This window comes from Orbicella faveolata, unplaced genomic scaffold (genome assembly GCF_042242905.1).
Source record: "Orbicella faveolata isolate gen_17 unplaced genomic scaffold, um_ofav_v1 contig_14, whole genome shotgun sequence".
Classification (NCBI taxonomy): Eukaryota; Metazoa; Cnidaria; class Anthozoa; order Scleractinia; family Merulinidae; genus Orbicella; species Orbicella faveolata.
Genome location: NW_028301541.1, coordinates 21,509,961 through 21,537,680, shown reverse-complemented (window position 1 = coordinate 21,537,680; position 27,720 = coordinate 21,509,961). Strand labels below are relative to the sequence as shown.

Sequence of the window (27,720 nt, the reverse complement as noted above, 5' to 3'; positions counted from 1 at the left end):
TCAGTAATTATGCCGTACTAAATTATCCACAAACTATAAATAATTATTCTCAATATCCACCTTAAGACTCTGTAGAAGGGTTAATTAAGGAATTAAAAACCCTAAATGACAGAGAGACCACAAGGTTGTGAGGTATTTTTGTGCTCAAAGTTGAAAACACGCGTTTTAAAACTGTTTAGTGTTTGGCGCCAATTATTGTGCGTTGTGTGACGCGTGTCACGCATCACCGCTTTCTATCTTTATGAAAGAGCCTTATAACTTGTCACGAATGACATTCGCTCATAATTTCCTGCATTAAGGAAGCATCTCTTGATCTGAACGCTATCATCTCCCAGATGTAATTGAAATTCTCCTTAAGAGTCAAGGGCTATACAGAGAAGGTGAGGTCTGACCGTATTTTTAAAAAACTTTTACTAACTTTCAATCGGGCGAATATCTGTAAGTTGTTGAAACTTTATACATAAACAAAGCGTTTATAGCGCATACGAATGGCGAAGTATTGTAAGATGTTGGTGACTTTTTGATTGGATCCTACAGCTGAAACACGGCGATCAAAACTTTATTAAGTAATTAAACCTTTAGATCCTTATCACTGTCCACAGTCCAGCTGAGTTAACGTTTATCCGATTAATTATGAGTTTGCCTCTGGAAATTTGCCGTTGTCAAACGAACGAGAAATTGTTCGTATTAACACTTCTACGGAAATGGACTCGTCGATACCGTCCTTCGACAACCTAGTGACTAGATATCACACGCTTTTTTTACCAGCTCCGTAGGCAGTTCGTAATTTATTACCATTACACAAGCCAGCTAAAAATGGTTCTCCTTCGTGTCATAGACAGCTTCTTGGCAGAGATATACGCATGCGAGAAAGTTTTCACAAAGTTACTTAGTTAAGTATTGTGCTTAAATCGAGCAGATTTTCCTTTTAATTATTTATAAGAAAGTTATAAACTTGTGACATCTTTAATGTATGCAAATTTCCTATGTTTATGTTCTGCTCTGTTTCTCTCGATTTGCGCGCAGACATAATATCACAAATTATCCTGTGTAAATTTAAACCATTTTCTTGAACCGCGTGAGGCATTTAAACTTTATCTTGTTATCTCTGCCATTTCAAAAACTTTAGCAAGGATTTGTAGGTAAAATCAGTCAGGTTCTTTTTTCAATAACCGAGAAATGTCAATCAAAAGCATTTCCAAATCGAAGTAGCTCCCAATCCCTAAACGGCCTTCCCAGGCGATCACCGGTGACGTCATGGGAGACGTAAGCGCTTGACATGAAAATGAAAAGTAGCGAGACGTAGAGGCCAAGGAACTAGTAGGCAAGAGTAGAACTTCAAACCATGGTTTACTTAGATAAAAATTCACCAAATATGTGGTAAAGGAACTCGAACCATTACTAGTAAGATATAACATATTTTTACTGAAACACGATACCTGGGCTTTTTCAAACCTTTGGCCGGATTTGTTTTTTGTTTTTGTTTTTTTTCCCAATTCAGAAGCTTACCTTAAATCCTTCACACTACAATGGAAACAAACTCGAACGGCCCTCTGCTACCTGAGGAGCCTGGTGACGACGGCCAGGAGCCCATCGCCGGCCCACTGCTGCCTGAAGAACCTGGTGACGAAGAGCTGCCTTTGATGACTTTAAGTCCTGACCTGGATCAGCGCCAGCGAGCAAAGGCATTGAGCCAGCTGTCTCTCCAATCACTAGGTAGCGAAAATTATGACGCGGCAGATGCTGGGGATGATGAAGAATCGGTAGGCATGGCAACAGTTTTTAAATAGCAAAATCCTCTCTCTCGTTTTGGTCTGTAATGTCCTTACTGACTTGGTTGGCTTAACGTTAATATGATGATTTGCTCTATAGGATAAATACGAAAACAAAGTGAAACCATTGAAACTGCACCAGGCCTCTTTGACCGGAGACGAGGCTGAAGTCAGACACATATTGAGTAGAGACTCTGGTAAGGAGTAAATATATCAAAGTAAATGTAGTTTTTACTTAATCATGAAACACGACAGGATTGAGGGTTTATTTTTCATTCCCCAAGGATCACTTGCCGGTTCTTCTCCAGGGTTGAACAGGACAGGACGGGTGCATTTGACAAATATAAATCTTTAATTTATCAAGCTTTTTCTTGTAGCTGCGCGAACGTTGAAATACATCTAACCATATTCTCTCTCCTTTTACTTTTTTGAGATGTCTTCTCCGATTCGTTTGTTATGGTCGAGAAGCAGACCTGCCTTTTCTGCCTCGCTGCCTTTTAGTTTCATCATGGACCAGTTTCTGTCATAGATGTTAAAATGAAAATAACAGTAATCAATTACTATTAATATTTATTTTTATTACAATGTTTTCTGCACAGATGTGAATCTCGTGGACAAGTCAGGAAGAACTCCAATTCACAATGCCATATTAGGGCGTCACGTGAAAATCATGGAGATGCTCTTGGAGGCTGGGGCTGACACAACTCGTCTGGATGAGAGTCAAGACGCACCAATTCAAACTGCGGTTCGATCTGGGGACGAGAACCTTGTTGGGGTAGATATCTGACTCAGTAACCTACATGTAAATGGAGCTTAAGGTGTCTCGATACAGTTTCCAGTTCTGGACCATACCAAGCATTTTTCAAACAGCTTTCTAACAGTTTTCCATTAATTAATTGGATCGATGCGAAAATTACACCAGTCAGTAGAAATGGATTGAAGTTTGGTATAACACAAGGCAACTGATATTTCCATGGAAACGATAAACAAAGAAATTGAAAATCGGTAACACATGAATTTTGCGCGAATCAAATGTGATATGAAAAAGCAAAACAAATGCCAACTCCTAAAACTATAGTGTATGGCAAGTAGAATATACAAGAATAAAAAAATAAATGTATGTTTGTTCTCAATGTAAATCGAAATTATACTTTTTGCATCATTACAGGAAATGGACCGACAGTTGAACACTATTTTTATGACATTGCTTCAAATAATACTAAAATAATGTGTCTTGAAGTTATGTTTTGAAACCATGAAAGTTTCGCTAGTTTTCATTTTTGCGATCTCAGGAACGAGACTTTTTCCTTAGGCCACTCCCATTATAATTTCGAGGTCTTGATTTCTATCATATGAAGTTGTAATTTTTCGTTATTCAGGTTTTTCTTCGACGTGCTTATAGTGACGTAGACATTAGAGGACACAGCTCGCGAACCGCCCTTCACATCGCTGCCGATATGGACAAAGTATCCATCTGTAAATTACTGGTTAGTAACTATGTGTCATTCTCCTGCTGATAACAACACGTCCTGGTTGTAAACCGAAAGCGCTTACCTTAATGGCCCCTTCATATACGATAGCTTATTTACTCTTGAATCCTTACCAATTGTACGCTCGAAGATGCTCACAACATGGAAGAAATAGTAATTGCTACCTTGACCTCAAAACCTCCCATGAAATCCTTGTATTATCCCAAGTTGCCGTCCGTATAAGTCCCATGCAGAGGATTTCTTATTACCTCCACCCACCTAGCAACCCTTAAAATTTGATTTATACCTATGATACTGAAAAAACTGTTACTTTTCAGCTTTTCAAAAACTCTTTACAAGCACCTACACCGCGGATGTAACCCCACTCTAACCCCTTAATTATAAAGCCACCCCAACCCCTTACGACTCAGTTAGGGTTATTTGGGCTTTATGGTATCATCTTCACCACTCTACCCTCCTAAAAACCTGGGATGATGAACCAGACCCCATTCTAGAACTCCGGATGAAGTTGTTCAAGGTTATCTGCACGTATCGGCCAGGTAATACTTTTTGTATAACCATTAGCCAAATGACTTTGGATGTGTGCTTTTGTCTTAGATGGAGCACGGAGCCTCTCCAGACTGCCGTGATAACGAAAAAATGACGCCACTGACACGTGCTGTTGAAAAAGGATCCAAGAACACGGCGACTTTTCTCTTTGATGATGGTCAGCGGCTTTTACTGTTGTTTGCGATCGATAGACTTGGTGGCTCGCTTATTGACTGACTGCATGCCTGAACGACTGAACGACTGAACGACTGAACGACTGACCGTCCGACCCACTGACCCACTGCCGACAGACTGCCTGACTGACTGACTGACTGACCGACGCAATGACCGAATGACCGACCGACTGACTGAACGTCTGACTGATTGACCCACCTACCGTTCGACCGACCGACTGACCGACCGACTGACCGACCGACTGACCGACCGACTGACCGACCGACTGACCGAACGACCGAATGACCGACTGAGCGACTGAATGACTGACTCACTGACTCAATGACTTATTGACTGACCAGCTGACTGACTGACTGACTGACTGACTGACCGACTGACGACTGAATTACTGGCTCACTGACTAACTGAATGACCGACCGACCGAACGCCTGACTCTCTAGCTTTGAGTAAACACCCTTTGACAAGAATGATAAATATCCGATTTTTCAATCGCCAAGTATATAATGCAACATCGATCTCTGCATAAGAATAACTGAGACCGACACGACTGTGTCCGATGACAATGTATTATTCTTTTTGACAGCTAAGGCAAGGAAGAAAGACATGAAGAAAATACTTTGCAATGTGGATTCTGAGAAAAGCACTCTGCTTCACTTGGCGGTTGAAAGTGGAAACTCTGAGGTTAATAACCGTTTCAAGACAATTTTAAATGATTTTCTTACGACACATAATCTTCTCTAATTAGGCTTGGTGATTTCAATCGTTTTGATTTCAGGTTGTACAACTTTGTCTGGAAAATGGCGCTATCATTCGACAGCCAAAGGTAACCAGTATTACTAAAAATATAAGTTCTTTTAACATTTCCCCGTTAGTTACATTTTACGAAAAATTGTACTTTTATGCAGCAAACGTTATATTTATTTGACTAGCTTTACTGAACAACAAACTGACCGATACGACCAAACCCCCACCCACCCACCCACCCACCCACTGACAGACTGACTGACTGGATGAATGAATCAATGAATCAATGAATGAATGACTGTTAGCTTGTTGGGTAGTTGATGGGTAGGTAGGTAGGTCGGCTGGTCGGTTGCTTGGTTGATTGACCAACAAACTGAGCAATACCTCAGCCGACTTCCTGAATGACTGATAGATTTATTCAATCATGCATTTCTCTATTTTTGATGGATTTAGGGTAGTCATGGAATTACTGCATTCCACGAGGCGTGCGCTCAAGGATCTCTGGACATAGTTCAACTCTTCACGTCTAAAGATCCCTCCATTTGTCGAATTACTTTGATTGACAGCCAAGGTTTGACTCCCCTGCACATGGCTGCGCGCAACAACCACTCAGACGTTGTAGAATATCTTTTAGAACAGGTAAATGAAAATGTTCACGGTGTCGCGAGCGACCTAAAACTATGATGGTTCATAAGTGCCAACCAGAACAATTAACTTTTTAATAGTTTTAAAAATAAGATCGTGACCTTTTTGACGCCTTTTTCGTGAATTCTTCCGCACTTGATGGGGTAGAGACCGACACTCCATAATGGCTGTGCTCAGTCTTGTTGCACTGCGTTGCTTTGCTTTCGTTTGGTTTGGTTTGGTTTGGTTGTGTAGCGTTTTGTTCTGTTCTTTGAATTCGCACTATATTGGGGCATCACTCCAGAGAGTACAAGTCGGGTTGCTTGTATTTTGGTTTGTTGTGTTTGGTTGTGTCTTGTTGTGCTGTGTTTTGTTGTGTTGTGTGGTGTCTTGTTCTGTTTTGCCTAATTTTGTTAAAAAGCTCTATATTCTTAAAACTAAATTGGTTTTGTATAATGTTAAAGCTAAATTGGTTAAGTATAATGTTAAAACTAAATTGGTTTTGTATAATGTTTAGGGTGCTTCAGTTGACCCCCGTGACAAACTTTGCCGCACCCCTCTCTTCTTAGCAGCCGCGGAAGGTGGGACAGGGTCTGTTCAAGCGCTGATAACAGCTGGTGCTGACGTCACGGTGAAGGATGTAGATTTGCAATCTTGCGTGAGAGTGGCCGTGGGACACACAGCTACTCTGGAAGTATTACTACAGGTATTAATAATATTTTAATAATGTAATGATATTATTTAACCAAAGAGGGAGAAACTTCCGTAACAGACCTGGTTAAGCCTTGATGTTGCCTGAAATTTAATAAAGACCCCACCCGGGTAGTCACAAATTCTCTAGACGGCTCGATCTATTTCTCAATTCCCAAAAACGGAAGACGTCAGAAACACAATGTACCTATTATTTTGAGGTAAGTTTTAATTCAACACTTTTGTAAAATTTTACCAAGAATATTTTTCTTCTCAGGATCGCACGGCTTTCCGGTTGATAACTGAAAAGGACATCACAGGGTTTGCCCCAGTCCACTACGCGGCAAAACATGGCCATCTTCAGGTAAGAACGATCTAAAATAATAAGCCGTTTCCGAGTTGGCTTTTGCCTCTGAATCAAAACGAGTCTTCGTGCAAAAAACCATTCATTTGAAAATGTGTTCCGCCTAGTGGTTCATTTTCATGCAAATCAAACCCATTTTCATACGAAAGGTTTTGCACAAGGACTCCTTTTGAAATAGAGGAAAATGGCCAATTGAATTCGGGATTTTAGAAATTTTAGATTTTTGACATTGCTGATGCTTAAGACATCGCCTTGAAAAACTGTCCCAATTTAAATCATTTCAAGGTTGATTTCCACCATCAAAAAGACATTAAAAAGAATCTTGGATATTATAGGTTACTAGAAATACTGTCACCGTAATCATTAAGAACCAAATACATATCATTACCATTGTCTTGTATTAATGCTTGGTATTTTATCATGTTTTGTATCCGACAGGACATCTTAATGTTCATGGATCGAAATAAAGCAGCTACTACTGTGACGTCATATGGACTGGACACAGCACTCCACGCCGCCGCCAGGTAAAAAAGAATTAACTGCACAGATTTAGAATGCCCAGTCTGCTCTGCACTGCGCTTTCTTCTACAATACAATAAAAACCTGCTTCAGTCAAACACCTTTGTTACAAACGTGTGTTAGTTTTCCTCGCATGAAAGCTCAGTATTTTCTTCTAAAGCTTACGGAGGGGAGAAAAAAGAGAGTAGGAAACGAAAATCCAAGTTAGCGAAAACCGGGAGACACGAGAATGTAATCACGTCATTACAAAGTAACGAAGGGGGCGCAAACATGAATGGTGAAATTTACATCCCTCCCCCATACCCAATCCCCATCACCGTCCTTAGCTTGTCACTCTCTCCATATAAAAACTTAATTCATTAAGGTTACAGTATACCTTCGGGTCGGCAATTTTCTTCAAATTTGGATTTTTGGGTCAAAATAGAGGTCGAAGAATAATCTCTAATTTCTGAAAAAAAATTTTGAAAAAGGCTAAACATTGGCGGAGAAATGGCGGTTTTACGTTTTCACCGGAAGTAAAAGTTTACCTCTTGATTGACAGCCCTATGGCGCGTATGCAATCAACCGAGACGATTTTCGCGGGAATTACCTATATGGATGTCACGAATTGACTACTCAGCTGATCAGCACTGTTGTTCTGACTACCCAGCATTTTTGATATTAGGCGTGTCTCTATTAAGTTATAAGTAAACATAGACCACGTTTAAACCATGGACCGGTTCGAAAAAGCGAAAACAGCGAAGAACGAATGAAAATACATCAATGAGTGAAGAAGCGAAAGTTCGCCACGCGGATGAAGCTATAGTTATCGTATAAGGCGGGCAAATATTCGTGGTGAGAGAAAAGAAAGGTTCTGTAAAAATTTCGGAACTTGACAGCAATAACAGGGATGCTGACAGAGACTCTTCTGATGAGTCCGATATCGACGAATCGTCGGACTCATTGAGACCATTTGAAATATTATCCATGCACAGTTGTTTACACACAGTAGCTCTCCGCGCTGTCTTTTGTTTGTTTCCTTCGCTCAGCCACTCTAGCGTTCGTATCCTTTTTAGTCTTCCCCATTTTGCCAGACCAGCTTCAAGAAATACCGAGCTACAGAAAAATTATCTCTCTACCTTCGGTTCCTTGAGCGCATTGCGAAACACAAGAGTTTTTTAGAGATTCGCGCGTAAATTTCACCAGGAGGTTAACGGTAGTAAACTTTCCCTACACTGATTGGCTTAGTTACCTGAGAACCCAGTTGAAGGCGTTTGTGGGCGGAGTTTGTTCGCAAAGCAGAAAATTTTTCTTAGCGCTGTTTTCTCGAATAAATTTTTTCACTTGAAGCAGACACTTTAAAGAGTTATAACTCAAAGGAAATTTGTTCAATTGCTCTTAAATTTGGACAGTGGCTAGTTTAACATATAAACTACAAAAGCGTGTCTGGGAATTGTTAATTTCGAAATACTTTTTCTTCGAGAGCGATTTTTGTACGATCACTCCACATTTTTTTAATCCTATTTCGAAAATGTTCTGTAACTTTTTACTGCAATCGAATATGCCAAAACGCAGACACGTTTTTTAAGCGCTTTGGGCCCTGAAACCGAGGAAAAAATTAAATTGGCGAAAAACGAAATTCGCTTTGACTTGTAGCTTTCGAAAGGTGATTCGGGCGCTCGCATTTAGTGGTCGTGAAAAATTCGACAATTCATTTTCTTTCAAAATTCTTGGTATAGTTTGATAGCCAGCTCCATAAGCTTTAATTTGATATAGGGGTTTAGTTATCTACAGCTTAAACTGCACGCGCTACATCGCTTGCGCGCGAGACACCCCTGAAGGTATACTGTAACCTTAAGGCCGGTAGGGGGAACACGTATTATTCAATTGTTGTGAACACATCGCTTATTCCAGTTCCTGATCAGAGCCTGTTCTTGCGCACACTAGCGAATACATGGCTTTTATCCTTCAAAATGTACTAATTGTGTTGTGGGCACCTTAAAACCATGGATTTAAGACCACAAAACACACCGTTTTTACACCATAATTTGCTTTTCCTATCTTAGATATGGCTGGCACGAAGTAGTTGGAGCGCTGCTGACCGATCGTAACATTCGTTCCATTAACCTCAAAGACTGTCAAGGAAAGACAGCTCTACACTTCGCATGCGTAGAAGGGCACGACCGAGTGGTTGAACTTTTGCTTAATCTTGGTGCCACTGTGGAAAAGTAGGCTTACAGAAATATTAAGGACTGCAGTTATTTAAGATATTTAAAATTTGTGTGCCACTGGGCTCTAGTACCCTTGCTCTCCCAAAAGATGAAATGAGACGAAATTACTTTCATAAACAACTTCTCAAACTTGTTGATAATTCCAATTAAAGGAGCTCAGTCATGGTATTTTGAGTTATCTTGGCCAAGTAAAGAATTAATTTTAAATTAAAGAAAACCGGAAAATGATAGTTTGCTAAGATAGAAAAACACTATAGAGATAATACTATACCGTAAAGTAACAAGGACGGATAAGGATGGAGAAGATTAACGCGGATTACAAACGACGAACTTGAAAAATTTACGCTTAACTTTTCAAGATTCGCACACCGTGACGAAGCTCCTTTAAGTTTCAAGTATCGTGCGTGTTTTTTTTCTTTTTCTTTTTTTTTTTTTTTTTTTTTTTTTCATTATCAGTATATCTGGTACCTTCACTTCACTTCACTTAGCTTCTTTGTGCCTCGTGGCACATAAGGCCTCATATATCTGGTACCTTAGGGTTGCATAATCAATGGGGCATGCAATGTGAGAATTGCATACAAGCAATGCCATCAAGTAAAAATTACAATGAGGTACCTTTCCAGCGCGTTTGCTGCCATAATATTCATAATTTTTTTTCAATTGTTTCTTCATTTCGCTTCTTCAAAATGGGGATGACTAACCGACCAATCCACCCCCCCCCCCCCCCTCCACCTCCCTAAATCCACCCTGAAAGACTTGTATTTGATGTTAAGGTATGAGGTGAATGTTTCAGTCTTTAGTCCAGGCAAAAATAAAACAAGCTATAATATTTTTGGTGTCAGGGATCATAACGACAGAACAGCCCTCCATATTGCAGCTATAAGAGGATCCAAGAGATGCGTGCAATATATTCTACAACATCACCCTAAGTGCATTAACCTCTTTGACAAAAATCAGGTCAGTAAATCTTTCTTTTGTTACTACTGTTGCATTTTTTGTTTATGTTAAAAGAAATCCGAAACGCGCATCTAAACCACAACGCTTGGACTCCCACCCCCCCCCCCTCCCCTACTTTATTTCAACCCTACTCTTAACTATTCTCGTGATACGTGAATTAAGAAGCGAGCCGGGGGCCTTTATTTTATTTTGTTTCGCTTCGTTTTGTTTTGCTTCTGTGTGTGTTGTTATTTTTCGTCCAATACATTATTTCAACTTCTTGTCGTCTTTTCTCCTCTCGCCCAGAACACCGCTCTACATTTAGCCGCCATCCATGATTCTCCTGAAGTTGTATCGTGCTTGCTGTCTTATCCGGAACAGGAGATCCTCTTGAACAATAAGAATCATAATGTTTTGGACGCTGCATTGAATTCTGACAGGAAAAGCGTGTCACTTGCTATAGCCAGTCACGAGAGGTTAGTTAAAGAAAATCACTCATTCGATTCAAGCATCCAGTGTTCTGCGCGTGACAAATCACGTGCGCTACACGTGATCAACACAAGTCTGTCTGTAATTAGTTTCTTGAACTGTGAATCCGCATGGGAATTATGTATAGTTTTTGCCTAATCGCTCGTTTTGCATAATTTGCCGCCAAGGGACATTCATTCTCTTTTGACCAAACTGCACTTGTCAGCTCCATATAGGAGGACCTCCCGCGTATAGGGGCCCTTAGATGCGGATCTTTAGATGTCCTTCTGGGTGGTTCAACTGCATTGAAGGGTTGGAAGGACTGACCCCTTATTATTCTTTGCTATAGTTTAAAGTACCCATAATGTCAAAAATGTTTTTCGCTCATCTAATTCTACATTTCACCTAATGAACTTCTGCGAAAAAATTTTTTGATTTGGATAAAACGCAATTTTTTTAAAAGTTTCTAAAGACGTTCAAATTTGCAGCCATTTTGGTCCACCATTCGCACCAGTCTTCCTCGGTTTGAAGTGAGTCGTGACGTAGGTTCAGGAACACGTGATTTGGGTCATGACTTATCTGACTTGAAAACAAGTGAAAATTTTGCTTCAGAGTTGTCTACATTTAGTTGAAAATGCCGGAAAGGTGCGTTGCCGCTCTTTGTAACAACGTTAATGATCCAGAAAACAACATCAGTCTTCATCGTAGGTTCCTGAACCTACGTCACAGGCATAAGTCTCGTGGCCATTTTGAGCACGTTATTCTTGTGATCAGCGGCAGGGGTCGACCGCTAGAAAATAGAATTTTGAACTTTGTAAAGATTCGTAAAAAAAATTGCGTTTTATCCAAATCGAGAAATTTTCTCGCAGAAGCTCATTAGGTGAAATGGAGAATTAGATGAGCGAAAAAAAAAGTTTTGACATTATGGGCACTTTAATTCCTGCTACAGACCATCAACCGTTACAAAGTATAGTTGGATCCCGCTAATTCGAACTGCATTATTGCGAACTCAAAACTATTTCTCTTGAATTTGCCCTCCAGTCGTTTACTATCAGCTATTTTGAACGATTTTTCACTCCCTTGAGAGTTCAAAATAGTGGGATTCACTAAACTCTGTAGGAGTAAGGACTGCTATATAAAAAAATATAAAGATACATTATTTGAGTCTTTCTTGTCTTTATACAGATGGCGTGAAGTGCTGACGTCGTCAGCTCCAGGGCACATGGCAACCATGCAAAAGCTTGTGATAAGGATGCCGGAAGTCGCTACAGTAAGGAGACGTACTGTGTTCTTGCATCTTCATGAAAAGACTTAGTCATTGTCTGAATTCCAGTGATTAGAGTTTAGAGTTTTCTCTCATCAGTAGAAATCAACTGAACTGTGCCTGTTTTTCGCCTTTCTAGCGATTTATGGATCAGTGTGTTACAAAAGATGGAAACCCCGACAGTGAAGATTACAAAGTAAGTTATATGTTCAAACACCATGAAGCGTCTAATAACCAAATTAAAAGTGAACTAATTTCTCCTACAAAATCAATATATTTTCAAGTAAACAGACGATGAGAATAAAGAAGACCATCAAAAAGGGGAAATCATTTGTGTGCTACCAAATTCTAAGAACTAACATTAAACGACGTGTAGTGAACATAGGTGCCGAGAGTGTTTTAAGCTTGTAACATCCTGGAAACAGCACTCCTCTGTGTTACATACGAGCCACTGCGCTCCGCTGTCGACTCGTTGCTACGACTTCGCCGCTCACTTGTGTGATTCAGATTCAAGCGGGAGATTTAAGCCCGCTCGTTGGCTAAGTTTGTATATGTAGAAACGATGCTGATACCAAGGAGTCATGAATGGCAATATTTATTCTATGAGCTTAGATACTTGAACGTGCTTTGTACAGTGCGGTATGCCTATTTGTATAGTAGTATAGTTAACCAAATATCTTTGAAATTTTGGCTTCTATTACCTATGCTCGTTGGAATCACGAGTAGCGCAGTTAATTCATTCTGTGAGACAAACATGAAGCTTGGAAATTCAATATAGTACTTCGAGCTCTGGCCGAGATCATTACGTTGTGTTCTTGGCGAGGACACTTCATTCTCACAGTGTCTCTCTCCACCCAGAAGTATGGGTACCTGTGAATTTAATGCTGTAGATTTTTACCTTTTGTTGCTTTTTTAACCAGATAACATACGATTTCACGATGATTCAAGGAGCTCAGAAGCCTGACGAAGACCCTTTGATTTTACTTAAGGTAGGAACATACAAAAATGCGTTTTTTCTTACTATAGTCGAACCTCTCCATGACGACAACCCTTGGGACAGAGGAAAGTGGGCATTAAGTGGCAGTTATGGGGAAGTAGGAGCGTAATATGACATCTGCCTTCTTCGGGTTTGCAACATTTTTATTTTTAGAAAATGCTCATGTGACATGAAAATCGTAACACAATTAAATCATATCAATAAAAACAAAAATAGAGCCCAACGAAGCGCGGAACGGATCACGCTTCTTAACCTTTTACAATGCGAACTTTGGGTTTTGTATACACCGTTCGTCAGTCATTGATTAACTGTCTGTGGTCAAGAAGTTATTTTGGGAGTTGAAACGCACTTTAGAGGCCGTTGCCATTGTGGAGAGGTCAGTGAGCGTTGTAGAGAGGTTAAAACAAGAGTAAATGTATGGACCGTCTGTAAGAACAGAAAAAAAGACGCCGTTGGAGTGAGGTGGCCGTTAATGGAGGTTCGACTATGTTTTATAGTAAAGTGATAATTATCGTAAATGATTCTATCTGCTCTTTATCCCAGACAATGATAAAGCATCGTCGCATTAACTGTTTGACTCATCCAGTTTGTTTCGCTGCCATGAACAAAAAATGGTAAGATCATTATTAATGATTATTTCATTTAGCGGGATCTTTAAAGAGGATCTTGTAACACTAGAGACACTACTTTTTAGTTATTCAATCCGAAAAAAAGTTAGCCTTTCATTTAGACTGCATGTATATTCTTTCACCAATAACATAGACTGAGCCCCCGATAAGTGGCATCCCTCACCCTTATGACGTCAACGTGACAAAGTTCTATGTGCTAAAGAATGCTTGTGAACTCTTCCAAATGCCTTCTGATTTTTCAACGAAGGTTTAGCGAAAACAGCGTTCGTTCCTCACTGTTATGTTTCGATTAATTTTCTGTTTGTGTTCGTCTTGTGTTTTCTTCTTGACTGTATGACACCTGTTGAAATTGCTCCATGTCCTTCCCTTCCTCAGGAAGACTTTTGGATGGAAATCATTGACAATCAACCTGGTTGGTTATCTACTCTTTGTCTTTCCGCTGACCGGTCTTGCTGTGTACTCGCGGGCTAATGAGAGGCTTCTTTGTGGTGTGAATGAAACTATACCAAGAAAGGTAACAATATTTGTTATCTTTTCTTGTTTTTTTTTTTCCGTAGGAAATGTAAAGTTGTACATTTACATTTTCCATGGTTTTCCATGAAAAAAAATTAAAGTAACCCTGGAGACACAGTAGCAGGAGCCAGCAGCAATCGTTGCCTTGCATACGGTGGTTGCGCCGGCAGTACGAGCGGCAGTCAAAACCGAGCTGTCCTACCGAAACGATACGATAATAGTCTTTTTCTTTGAGGCTAACCAATAAAGACAATACTAAAGTTGCTTTGGTCTCTTCTAAAACTTACCTGGAGAGTTCAGGGTTTAATTTTACGAGGAACAAGATATTTTGTTCAAAATAACACAACTATTTTTCTAGCTGCCTGGCGACACTCGACCAACGACGAGCGAGTTGCCGAACGCGGGCGACCCATTTTTGGCACCAAATTGTAATCTTGGAGACACAAAATGTTTAATATTGTTCACTTTTTACAGTCTGTTTCGAAACTAAATATTCATTTTCGTGAATATTCAATGACATCTTCATTGAGAACAGTTGCCTGACCTCAATGCCTTTCTTGTTAATAAGGAGGAACATGCATTTGACAAAACAGTTTTCCCGCCTACTGATTCCTGATTGGCCAATTCAAATTTCAGGCGAACTAGCCGTATGCAATGTGAAGCATTCAGGAAATATTTTACTCAGGTGCTCTGTTTCTCAGCAGATATTGATTGACAAAGATGTGACGATTTTTTATAATTTTTTACATTGTGTACAGGAATACATTGAGACTGATGTGCCGTGTCAATTGAATCGTCTGGTAAGGCACCACCTGGTATAACTTCTTGTGACGTAAATGTTTGTGCAGTAACCCCCACACCTCCTCCAGTAATAACCGTTCAGCGAGCCGTCATATCTGAGTTAACCGTTGTTTGACGTACACCTTGATTACATTAGACACCGGCAGACATGTACCATACAAACCTATTTGCATCTCTTATAATAATTAGAGAAGAGGGTTCCGTACAAAATATAGAACTTGATTATTTGACCTTTGGAATGCAGTATGGGTCTTTGCACAATGATCTTGTTCTTTAACAGCAGATTAAAATTGTGACGATAAAAATAACCACGAAGGCCACTGAAGCTGTCGTTTAACTATAATCGTACCTTAACTAATCGTAGTATCGACTTCGCTTCGTTTCCATGCCAAACGGCAAACTGAAAGTTCAACCCTCTAGATCAGATCGCCATCTTGGATTTTGCCTTCCGAGAACATCCTGGGTACGAGGTTGTTTCTGGAAGTCAGGTGGTGTTAAAAGGCCAGGTAATGAGTGACAGCGGTCAAACGCAAAGAAATCAACGACACACGGCATCGAAGTCTTCCAAGAGTTTGAGGCGAAAGTGTGCAAGATTTTTACGTTATGAAAAAAGAAAAAGCGGAAACGAACGATGGCATAAATCAAATTATGAAAGCAATTCAGTGACTTTCGGCTTGAAACCAGACTTGAAAACGGGGGATTTCGCGAATTTGCAGCCGTATCGCGAGAGAAAGTTTTGGCGGGAAACTGTGACAGCGAGCGACGCGCGTGTGGTACATTATACCGCTGTGGAGACGGTAATGGCAACTTAATAGTTGTATTAAAGAATACGGAATTCTTGACATTGTTTTTTCAATTGTTATTGTTGCTACTGTTTTTGTTTATTGCGATAAATATGTTTTTTTGCAGGAATCTCAGATTATTCAATTTGCAGTCGGGGTTATCACGTTGTCTCACATGATAAAGCAAATCGTTCAGTTCAGACAACAGGTTGGTTTCGACCTCGATCCGTACGTCTTATTCCAATCTTCCTGTCTTCCTTGTTTGCATCTTTTATTTAATTTTTTGGGGATTATTTTTTTTTTTGCCGTCTATAAATATATTTATAAAATATCAATGTATATAGCGCCGTAGCTAGTAACAAGCAAACTGAGGCACTTGCCTCAGTCATTTTTTTTGTGTGTGATCCCAGTGTTGTGTTTAATACATGTAGTAGTCCTCATAAACACCCTAAATACCTAGGAAGGGAATTTAACCATGGACATTGCCTCAGTCTTCCTCAAGAACGCAACACAATGTTCCCGGCCAGGGCTCGAACCCGTACCGTTGAATCCGGAGACGAGCGCGCTAACCATGAGGCCAACGCGTCTCCCAACATGACACTTATTTCTTTGTGCTGTAGGGATTGAAATACCTTCGTTCGTTGACGAATTATCTGGAGTGGGCTGCTTATGGCATGACACTCTTTTACGTTGTACCGCCCTGTGACTGTAAGCTGGGATTCAAACAGGAGTTCGGAGCCGTAGCCTTGTTTATCGCATGGATGAACCTAATTCTGTTCCTCAGAAGGTAATGCGCCATTTGTTGTAAAGACTCCCGGGGGATATCCCCTATAATGGCCTATACGGGGAGGCTTTCCCCGAAAGGGGTACCTTTTTCAGACTTCCGCAATATAAAAGGGTAGGGATTTCACAGGTTGAGGTATACGAAAAGGAAGGGAAATCTGTCATTTAGTCATTTTAAAGGGCCTATAATTAAAATGTTCTCAACGGACGCACCTTATGGCTGTATCATTTCATTTATTAGCCACAATATGAAAATGACAAGAAGGCTTACTTTTAAGCGATTTATTCCTAATATGGACCAGTTATGAAAGTATATGACAGGGATACCTTTTTTAATTAAAGGTGTACGAAAGGGGTACCTTTTTCGGTCAAAGTGGTAGACAAAAGGGTAAGGGGTTGGCGGAGCGTCCCCTTGTAGAACTTTGTAGAGGTAAAAGACCATTTTCGTATTCTCGGTGTTGGGCTGGAACTAGCTTGCAAATGAGGCTAATGCGTGGATTCGTTTCAAATGCAAATGACATTTCAAAATCTCTTTTTAATGATATTCTCCCGCATGAGCCTCCATTACAAGCTTGTTCCAGTTCAATACCGAGAATATGAATCAGTACGCGGCCTTTTAAGAGCGCATGAACTAGGAGAGTCAAAGAGACGTTGCCCTCGAAGGCTATATTTGTCTCTAATATAACAAACATCGAGAAACTTGTGTTACAGAATTTTTCACAGTCTGTTGAACAAGGTGCCAGTTTAAGAAATCCTCTTTAAAGTTCCAGACGAGCTCCTTGTATGACTGTACTCATTGCTATTGAAAACAGCCTTGTCTTAGCAATTTTCATGTCTTTTTTCATAGGTTTTCCTCGTATGGTCAATATATAATTATGCTTACAACAATGTTTGGCACTCTATTCAAGGTGCGTAATTTCAATTGGTTCCACTATTTAATGAAGTTGAGAGTAAAGTATATTTTCTTATCTCTCCTGTTTGTGTACAATGCCGCAAAATATTGAACAAAGTATCAAATGGTTTTTTCAGGTCCTTCTGTTGTTTTTCTTGTTCGTCATGGCATTCAGCACAACGTTTTTTCTGCTCTTAGATGATGAAACGGTGAGACGCTGTAATCATTATCATATTGGTTCAAGACTGATCTTAAGTACATCCATGTTTTCTCGTTGATATTAATATTATATCAAAAGCGTAACCAGAACCGAGAACATTACATTTCATGTGATAGATGTGAATCTCCGACACTATAGAGGTTTATTTCTTGTTTTGGTTAAACGTTAAAAACTGCGGTCTTATCAAGCTGGAAGCAGAAAGTCAGAAACTCTGAATAATGAAAACAAAGCGGTTTCCAATCTGTCAATGAATCCACTTCACTTACGTAAAGTTGTTTTACACTCTCACTCACTGACGTTTTCTATGGCAGGTTTTCAAAAAAAAAAAATGTCGAGGAAAAGGTTGTTGTAATTCATCGTGGTAGATGCAATAATAAAGTGTATTATCGTTTGTCTCACGATGTAGTCACTTGAGATGTAGATCGCGACGTTTCGACTGCTTACTGCTAGTCTTCTTCGGGCGATAAGGTCGACTGATTGCACGGTATCATTTATATCACAAAGGTCGGCTGTGATTGGTACATTTCGATCCTCCTATTGTTCCATTATTCCGGCGAGTAGCTGTTCCCTCAGTGGTCCGCTGTTGTACCGTTCTCCTGTTGTTGTGTTTCTTGATCGTGGGTATCCATGCTTCAGGAATTTCAATTCCACTATCCCTGTTGATGTTGTTAGGGTGAAGTCTTATGTGAATAGCTTCCTTGACCCTACGTGTGTACCAGTGAGGATCTCGATCAATAAACTTGACCTCATTCCAGATAGGATAGTGGCCGGTCTCGTGGGTGTGTTCAGAAACGGCGGGGGTCTGGGTTCGGGCGAGTCGTATATCCCTGTCGTGTTCTTTGATCCTCTCCTGCATAGATCTCCCTGTTTCCCCGATGTAGACTTTGCCGCACTCACAGGGAATCCTGTAGACAACACCATCTTGTTTAGCCGGGTTGACGGTCTCCTTTGGTCGCACTAAGTGTGACCGAAGTGTCGTGTCGGACTTAAAGACGGTGCGAATGCCTTGTTGTTCTAGGCAGCGGCGGAGAGACTCCGAGACTCCTTGGACATAAGGTAAAACGGCGGTGGATTTAAATTCCGCGACAGGCTCTCTTCTTGGGGTTGTTCGTGCCTTTGTGATCTTCTGTACAAAAGAGGAGGGATATCCGTTAGAAACAAGTACAGATGACAGATGTTTCTTCTCTCCAGCGATTACTGATGGTTTGGTGACGAGACGTTTAGCCCGGTCGTACAGACACTTCACAATACCGCGCTTTACTGACTGAGGGTGGTGTGAATCATACGCTAGGTACTGATCAGTATGTGTTGGTTTCCTGTAGACACTGGTGGTAAGGCGGCCATCAGGTTCTCTGTAAACTGACGTGTCGAGAAAGGCGATCTTGCTGTTGTTCTCGATCTCCATGGTGAAACGGATTGATGGTTGTTGACTGTTCAGGTGTTGCAGGAAGACGTCAACTCTATCCCGATCCAGGATGGTGAAAGTATCATCTACGTAGCGTTTCCAGATCTCAGGCTTGTAAGGTGCGGACTCTATTGCTTGTTCTTCAAATATCTCCATGTAGAGATTAGCAATAACCGCGGATACAGGACTCCCCATGGCTGTGCCGTCTCGTTGTTCGTAAATCGATCCGTTGTACTGGAAGTACGTAGATCTTAATACGAAATTCAAGAGGTCCGCGATTTGAACTGGTGTAAGTGTCGTGCGGTCAGCCAGGCCTGCGTCGTTCTCCATTTTTTGTAGCGCGGCTTGTACGGCGCCCTCGATCGGTACGTTGGTAAACAGTGACTACGTCGAAAGACACCATGATCTCGTGGTCCTGGATCTCTTCACTGGCGATGGTGGAGGCGAAGTCAGTTGAGTTCTTCACTGTGAAGTTCGAGTTACCTGCAAGAGGAGATAATACGTTAGCCAAGAAAGCAGACAGGTCGTAAGCAAAGGTGTTGACACAATCACAGCCGACCTTTGTGATATAAATGATACCGTGCAATCAGTCGACCTTATCGCCTGAAGAAGACTAGCAGTAAGCAGTCGAAACGTCGCGATCTACATCTCAAGTGACTACATCGTGAGACAAACGATAATACACTTTATTAAAAAAAAAAAATGTTTCATGAAACGTTTACAATCATTTAAGCCTTTTTACTTAGCTTGCAGTTACTGGTTAACGGTTAACATTACTTACCTGCGTATATAAAAATGTCAAATACGCGCCATTTTAAAGACGCCGTGTTACAACATCTCTCTTCGGTTTGAACAAAAACCTGCACGCATGCACACAACGTTAAACACAATTGTTATCATTTTCAGGAGACCTACTCAACTTTTCCGTATTCCATGATGACCATATTTGTGATGACGCTCGGTGAACTCAACTACGCCGACACGTTTATGCCGTGGGGTAAACTGGAATACGCTACGCTGACGAATATCCTGTTCTTTTTGTTTGTGCTGGGAATGCCCATCATTCTTATGAACATGTTGGTAAGTAACATTCCTAGATGATGATCTCAAATTTCGAGTCTATGGAGGACAAAATTCATTAATTGTGCCCATTTAAACCCTCTGTACCCCAGTATGATGTACAATGTACCTCTAAATACCAGAAAATCAGAATCCGTTAAGTGTTCAAAAACTCATTTATTTAAAATGATCTTCGCAGCGCAGACCATTTAAGGATTTAGCTTTTATATCTATATTTAAGGAAGTTTTTAATATTAATGTAATTCGACTATTCGCGTCTCTATTTTAGGTTTTTAACTTTCATTTAATTGTACATTTGTATTCATAGTAGTTCATTTTTCATTAGGTTTGTAATTTTATTTTCCGAGGGCCACAAACTTTAGCTATTAAGTGCTTACCCACCTTAAATCAAGTCTCTATAAATCACAAATGGCTATATATTGTTATGTTTTTACGTCCAAAACAACGGAAGCTACAACTATAAATATTTTTGTGGCAGCTACGTACTACGCCACTACAGGTCAAAATATCGCTAGAGCTATGGGAATCATTTACATATTCATTCGTGAACATGTATTCTATTTTTTCATGTGATTTCCAGGTCGGTCTCGCAGTGGGAGATATTGACAAGATTCAAGTCAATGCGTTGATTGATCGCTACGTCATGCAGGTAGAACAACCCAGACTACAATGGGAACACGATTCCTCAGAATACTCAGAGCAATTAATAAGCACTTATAATGACTGACCCGGTGAGTTTTGTTTCCCCGAGACCCTCAATGCTTCGCGCGGGACAGTCATAAAGTATTTTGTTATGCTCGCTTCCAACTGAAAACTGGAAAAAAATATTTGCTTGACGTCGGCTGGCTCACAAATTTTGCCGCGGCTTCAAGGTGAACGACCTGATCACTAAGCTCGATTTCCGCCGCTTTCTCGAGTGCGGTCTACGTTCCTCGAGGAGCGCGGACTCCTTTCCCGAACAGCGGCTGGTAATCGAGCCTACCTGATCACGTGCGAGTCGAATGTTCAAGTTGTTTTTCTCTAAGGAGTTAGTCAGTTGTATTCGCCCTTTAGGGAGTCAGGGAGTTTTGACCCATGACATGTGACACATTCTACAACAATCGGAAAACGTATTTGAATTTGGAGGTATAACAAATTTATTTTAACCATAGACAAATCTAATTTTAACAAATAAGTACAGACAGTAAGTTGAATAATGGTTCTTTATTTTCTCTCTTTTCACCTTTCAGGTCGAGATGGTTTTAGATATGGAGGAAACAGTCCCTGAATCTTTTGCTAAGAGAGCAAATGTTACAAAACACGTGGAATATCCAAACAGGGATGCATCCAAGGTATTTTAATTCACCTTTATTCAAGTTCTTATTTAACTTCTTTAATACACTTCTTCATGTTCGCAATTAGTTGGTCACCCCTTAATAAAAATAGGACGGTCCACTGACTTAGATTTGGAGATGTTCGCTTCTGATCTGTGACTGAACTTCTAGCTAGAGGCGAGGGCTCTCTCCACTGCGCCATCCTTACTCCCCTGCTCTTCTGGTGTCCTAAGCATGCATGTATAGTAGTTTTGAACCGTTCGTTTAGCTGTATTATCCTGTATTATTCAATCACCTTCTGCAAACATAAGCTATTTGCGCTGGCCACTAAAGAGAAAATGTTAGTCTTATGATGTTATTTTTCATATCAGCTCTATGAGCAGCTTTTAGGCTTTAGTCGACCAACAGAAGAAGAAGAGGAAGATTATTCAACCCCAGAGCTCCCTCCTGAATTTCAGCCGCTCCTGGACAGAATGGAAGAGCAGGAGAACAGGTACGAGTGTGTGCTATGCACCGTGAAGAACGCATTAGGGAGATGTGTACGTTATTGATTTATTTTAGGCCAGTGAGACTTGAGACCCCGGGGTATACTCTACAACGTCTTATCGGGGAGGCTCCGCTTTGAGGTCCAACCCCTTACCCTTTTGTATAGCAATTACAAAGAAAAGGTACTCCTTCCGTGTACCTTTAATTTAGAAAAAGCACCCATTTGGCCCCCCACATACTTTCATAACTGGCCCGTATCGTGAATAAATTGCCAAAAAAAGGAAATCTTTTTGTCATTTTCATGTAGTGCCTAATAAATGAAATGACACAGCCATGAGATGCGTCTATTCGAAATATTTTAATTAAAGGCCCTTTAGAATAACTAATTGACAGATTTCCCTACCCTTTCATATACCTCAACTTGTGAAATCTCTACCCATTGATGAACCTGAGGCCTGAAAAATGTACCCCTTTCGGACGGGAGCCTCCCCGTATAGGCCATTATAGGGAGTATCCCCCGGGGACTTGAGACTGCCGTTGATCAGTCGCTTTTCACGTAATGTAACAGACAAGTCTTTTTCAACTAGTATGGTTTATTGAAAAAGTAATGGTGAAACTCCAATCAGTGTCCTGTCTTTTCGAGTCCAAAAAATTTGATGACGCTTCACAGGATTACAAAATCCTTGAGCATTTCGTCTGAATACGTTGGTCAAAAAGCTATCATTAAAATTCCATTGCCGCGGCTTGCAATTGGACGTTCGAGACTTACACAACTGAGCAAAAGCTGTGAAAATAAAACCTCACACATTCTCGTCCCCAGAGTCCTTTATGTGTCTCTTAGTCGATAGGGCCTTGTCACGAGACAGAGCGCTTCGTTTCTCGTGCCAAGACCCCACCGGCTAAGAGACGCGGAATGGGCCACGGAGACGAGAATGAACTCAATTCCAATATGCGCATATACTTCTTGAATTTAACTACAACCTTATTATTTCTGATAAACGAGTATTAAAAAATCTTGGGAGACAGCTAGATTAAAGTTACTCAGAACAACTTAAAACTATTCGAGAAGAGAAGACTGACATATATCTGGACGGGAAAAATGGTTGGCAATAGGGCTTAGGTGAATAAAAGATAGATTTAAATAAAACCTAACAGCAGCAGGCTAAATAATAACCTTTTTTGCGGTTCACCTTGCAGAATCAAAGGAATATATGAGCTGTTGGGAGAACAAGCAAAACTTCTCCAAACGATTAGTCAACAGAAACAAGCTGAGGAGGAGACTCGACAGGCACCAACTAAAATCTTAGGAAAAATGTCAAGTAAACTGATCCCCAGTTTCAAGTTTTAGACTGTTCAAGATCAGAGTCTCCTTTTAAACTTCATGGAGAGTTTTTCAATCGAGTATTATCCCATAGTTTTTGTCCTTTCATTTTGTGAATGCACAACTTTTTTCCCAGGCCTTTGCCCTTTTACCAATTTCTAAGTTAAAAGCCTCGTATGCACCATCTAGGCTAGCTAGCAAGCTTAAAGGATGTTTTCATAAGACTTTGTTGCTAAGAAACCCCTACCCTAACCCCTAAGGTGATATATATCGTTACAGCGATAAGCCGAAGATCGAAAGAAGCTGATCTTTCTTGAATTAAACAGTACAGATCTTCAGCTGAACAGTTTTAGATTTCTGATCCAAGCCACCACTGTGTGGTAGAATGAGGTTTCTCCGTGCACTTGTGCTGCGGGTTGATAACGTTATAAAAACCAAAATTATCTTCGTTCGTTACTGCACCAGACCCCGGATTCCATTGACAGCGGTTTAGTCCGCTCCAGTATGAGCTTACTTCTGGGTGAAATATCTCGCATCGCTTTCCCTGGTAGTGATTTGGGCATGCGCAGGCGTACCGTTCTCTGACGTCATCACATTTTTCCATGCATGTGCCGCCATGAAGGCAAGGTTTTGATTTACAGCAACCATTTAAACAGCTGTGAGCTCCCTAGAAATGATCATAGCATAATTGCCAAAATCAGGATAAAATATCGAGGATGAGGATGAGCCCTACATTTCCCTATTATAGGCTCATTGGAGTGCTACCGTATTTTCACCCCATTTCAGGTGTGACTCAGAAGGTATTGCTGGTTTTCAGTGTCACTCAATTCAAAATAGATCAAAATAAAAATCAAAACCGGTCAATTGATAAAGTCCAGAATCTGGGAAATGAAAGAAGGTAAATATGCAAAGCCTCTCGCCAAAATTCTGGTCACAGCAATTTTTCTTATGCGAGATATGCGGAGAAATTTTTTACCCAAATTTATAGAGATTTGTATGGCCGGAAACCAACGGAAACATCCGTCAATGAGTTTTGCTACAAAAGCGTGAATTTATCCCTCGAGGAACTCTAAAACATTAAAATAATACTTTTTCTAAGACATGAACTGTTCAGTTAGCCAAGTTCCCCGAAATAAGTCACTTTTTTAACCATCATGACAACTCTCTAGGCCGTCATGTAAATGCCGCGTCACGCAAAAGCTAAGAAATTCAAGCGTAGTGTATTACAAAAACCAAGAACTCATTCGGAGCGAAAATTTGCATGAATGTTAGTTTTCAGCTGCTCTTATACATCATCAAAGTAAAATCTCAGGAAGATCAATAGTTTTGTAGTTCGAATTTTGGTGACGTCATATGAAAACCAGCTATTGCTTATTTTACAGGTATTTATTCACATTTTATCGAATCCATAGTATTTTCTTTTTTACCTAACATATTTTAGACCAGCATGATACCTAAATAGCAAAACACTAAAATCATAAGGTTTGGGGTAACACGTACTTAACTGAACCTCTTGAAGGGAATTTTCCTCTTTCCATCCCCCCGAGACAGGACAAATGACATAAGTAAATCGACGTTTATGTGAGACATGGTCATGGAGGTATGTCAACTCACCTTAAGAACTGACTGTTGCATGCTGAATATAAGAGTTCCTTGTCTATTAACCAGGTCTTCGGCCGCGCCATGCTGGTTCGTATCCAACAGTTCACACGTATTTTGTGTTACTTGAAATGTCACGCAATCACAATCTTTCGCGCAGTGACGGAAACACACCCAAGGGTCGGAGTCATTTACAGAGTGAATTGTGTGTTTCTCTATGGCGATATTCTTGGTGAACATGTTGTGGACATAGAGAAGTGGTGTTACAATGTTATCCTTCATCGTGATTGACAGAACAAAAGTCACGCAAGCGAACCAGAAAGCCGGCGAGAAGTTCACAGACATCGTGCACTGAAAACAGTCAGTAAGCTGCTATAAACATATACTGAGCACGTAAAAGACGCAGATAAAAGCATTTTTAAGTTAGTTGACCTTCTTCTACGTTTAAAAACGGTTAGTATACTGAAACAGTTTAAGAAATCATAGAAAACTCGAAATTGTCTCCAGCTAGTAAAAATGACCATAAACGTGTATGTTGAAGTTAACTTTTGATCTTAATTCAGGCTTTATTTCTACTCTATGTAGTTCGTTTCCTACGGGTTGGTTAACTTCTAATTAATCCCTACTCAATATATGCTATTTAGAAAAACCCGTAACTAACCCGAAGAGAGTGAACCACTATAGTTGAAATCAAAAATGAACGGAGATCAAAAATTAACTACAATATGTAAGTAAGCAAACTTAGCCAAGAAGCCCGCTACAAGCTAGAGGGAGACCCATTTCATACCAAAATTTCCTGAATAAGGTTGCAGTCACAGAGAAGTTAAGCGTTCTGGAAATCTGGTCAAAATCAGTCTCCGGTGTTCCTAGACATTTACATATATATAAGATCGTTTACCAACGCAACAGCTAGAATTCTCAACTGATTTACTGACACTTTGTAAGATTTTTCTGCGTGCAAATGCCATTTTTTGAAGAGCTTGTCGAATTTCTAGGTCTGTAAATAAAGTAACCTACCTTTCAGTAGCAATGGCTTATGTATATTGGTCAAAGTAAGCTCACATGGGATGTTAAAGGGCGATTTTTTTTTTCACGATAATGAAGACGGCAGATGTTTATTTCACAATATTATCAGTCAACGTCCTGATTGTAATAAATTGCTGCCAAACTTGAATTTTTTATTGTCTTAATTACAAAAAGCTCAAGCTATTCTATCAGTCGCTTTCCGGTCTTTTTCTTAGAAGAAAGGGTAATTATAAATGCATTGTAAGTGTTAATTGTGGGTTGGACAAACTGAAAAAACTAGATCTTTATTTCTGACGAGAATCGATGTTAAACGACATTCGTTTTCCAGTGCTCATTCCAACATAATTTAATTTGTGAAACGAATCAAAAATGGGATTTTAATAAACAAAATGTCAAAATTAGCTCCTTTTAATATTGCTTTATTTTTTGTCACTGACTTTCTAAAGGGAAATTGAAAACACCTTGTGAACAAAATTGATTTCAACGGCTGGGTGACTTCAATCAGCCCAAAACCATATAAGGTTCAGGAAAACAGAATCACCATAGCAACACAACCCCGAGATCATTCTCGTCATTGTTATATGCACTTTTAGAAGCCAAGTCTCTTCGGAATATATTTTTATCTATTTTCGAATAACGCAGAATTCGTTGCAATGATGATTGTCTCGGAATTTCACGATTTAGAAATTCGACTCTTGCTTTAATTTCGCGGTTCAATGCCTTAATAATGGTCAAAAAACGTTAATAAACGAGGTTTAGTTTGTCGGTTTTCTATGCTTAATGCATCAACCGCTGATTTTAACCCGTCGTTTTAAAAATGTAAGAAATGAGGTGCATCAAACAACCACACATTTTCGGCCTTTTTGACGAATTTTTTAAGCCCGTGTTGTTACCACTCTCTCGTCCGCAAAAGTTTCATTTTTCGGGGGCACCGGAGAGTCCGCTGAGCGATGTGAGTGCAGTTTCAGGGCTACGTAGCTACGACTTTGCATCTGCAATCACCTCGCCTATCGGATTTCTATAACAAACGTTTTAACATCTATAGAGGAGAAAGTTGTTGCTATTAGCCTGTCAGGAACGAGTTTGCTATTCAGAGAAAGACCACTGACTCAAATTTTGTTCTTTTTTAGAAAATAAAAGAAGCTGCTCGATTGTTTGTAAATTTCAAATCCTCAAAAGTGCGCTCGCTGTGATTTAATAGAAGCTTGTTGTATGCATCAAATTCGAAAAGTTTTTCACACATGCACATCACACACATGGTTCTTTCGTGGTGTTATTATAAATGCCTGCAATTTCCAAAGTTTGTAAATTCTGCACGCAATGACGATGCTGCTTATTAACGAATCAGATTATTAGACAAAAGAGGCAGGCAATATCTCAAAATCAACTTGACAAGAGGTGGGCAAATATCAACCCTTTGGTCAATCAGTGCTGCTCAAATATTTTAGAATGCGCCGATCGAGTTTTTCTAGTAACGACACATTTCAGATAAGTTATTGGCTGAAAATAGACCACAAAAAAGACGATACTTGCCAACGGTAGAAGACCCCTACTAAACGTTATCTACGTAATTCTATAACTAGCGCTTTTAACTCACCCCTTATTTTCTCAGCTTTGAAGACGTGGTAACTGTAAATCCCGCTTCAAGAGTTGGCAAATTTACAACAACGACAAGCTACGTCCGATAAAATTGGCGCGCTCTCGCTTACAATAAAAAGAGCAAACTTGCTTGAAACATAATAAGTATAAAATCGAGTCTCTTCTGAACATGAACGGTTATATCTTCTGTATAGGGTGGAAAATAAAACCGTATACCTCTCACAAGCTCTTTCAGTCTCGATTTTTTATTTTTGCACCCAATCGTGTGACAACTGTGGGCAGGTGTATTTATTTTGTAAAAGATTTTTGCGGAAATAGGCTACTCTGCAAAGGAAATGAAATCATCAAGAGAGGAAGCAAAACCAAAATGGAGGCAGAGGACGTGGTCAAGCAGTTCTGAATTGCTGTTGAGGCGTAAAATATGAAAGAAAGAGCTATAAAAGATCATTTCTCTGTAAGTTTTCGATCTT

The 27,720-nt window shown here is 40.1% G+C and overlaps 2 protein-coding genes across 2 annotated transcripts; one reads left to right on the top strand and one right to left on the bottom strand.

The window, feature by feature from the left end:
• Nucleotides 1-249: 249 nt before the first annotated feature.
• LOC110062197 (transient receptor potential cation channel subfamily A member 1-like) lies at nt 250-23,370 on the top strand. Its single transcript, XM_089287064.1, has 30 exons — nt 250-380; nt 1,502-1,763; nt 1,873-1,969; nt 2,372-2,547; nt 3,152-3,259; nt 3,860-3,968; nt 4,569-4,666; nt 4,761-4,808; nt 5,183-5,368; nt 5,871-6,059; nt 6,321-6,407; nt 6,846-6,931; nt 8,972-9,133; nt 9,979-10,093; nt 10,379-10,548; nt 11,726-11,810; nt 11,944-12,000; nt 12,725-12,793; nt 13,345-13,415; nt 13,806-13,944; nt 14,702-14,743; nt 15,654-15,734; nt 16,147-16,313; nt 17,157-17,217; nt 17,339-17,410; nt 19,733-19,906; nt 20,487-20,555; nt 21,136-21,237; nt 21,591-21,712; nt 22,903-23,370. The coding sequence occupies exons 2-30, from the start codon at nt 1,530-1,532 to the stop codon at nt 23,051-23,053; spliced, it is 3,327 nt and encodes a 1,108-aa protein (XP_089143190.1). The 5' UTR covers nt 250-380; nt 1,502-1,529; the 3' UTR covers nt 23,054-23,370.
• Nucleotides 22,281-27,720, bottom strand: LOC110062112 (uncharacterized). Its single transcript, XM_020768972.2, has 3 exons — nt 27,249-27,720; nt 24,641-24,976; nt 22,281-23,693 (listed from the first exon to the last, which is right to left on the bottom strand). Exons 2-3 carry the CDS (start codon nt 24,968-24,970, stop codon nt 23,376-23,378), a joined length of 648 nt encoding a protein of 215 aa, XP_020624631.2. The 5' UTR covers nt 24,971-24,976; nt 27,249-27,720; the 3' UTR covers nt 22,281-23,375.

Excerpts from the sequence above, each read along its gene's own strand:
- LOC110062197 (XM_089287064.1), top strand. The coding sequence starts at position 1,530 with ATGGAAACAAACTCGAACGGCCCTCTGCTACCTGAGGAGCCTGGTGAC. Across the intron at positions 4,667-4,760 it reads TTGAAAGTGGAAACTCTGAG|GTTGTACAACTTTGTCTGGA; the intron begins GTTAATAACCGT and ends TTTTGATTTCAG. Across the intron at positions 21,713-22,902 it reads ATGGAAGAGCAGGAGAACAG|AATCAAAGGAATATATGAGC; the intron begins GTACGAGTGTGT and ends TTCACCTTGCAG.
- LOC110062112 (XM_020768972.2), bottom strand. The coding sequence starts at position 24,970 with ATGTCTGTGAACTTCTCGCCGGCTTTCTGGTTCGCTTGCGTGACTTTT. Across the intron at positions 23,694-24,640 it reads TGCAACAGTCAGTTCTTAAG|GGAGCTCACAGCTGTTTAAA; the intron begins GTGAGTTGACAT and ends GATCATTTCTAG.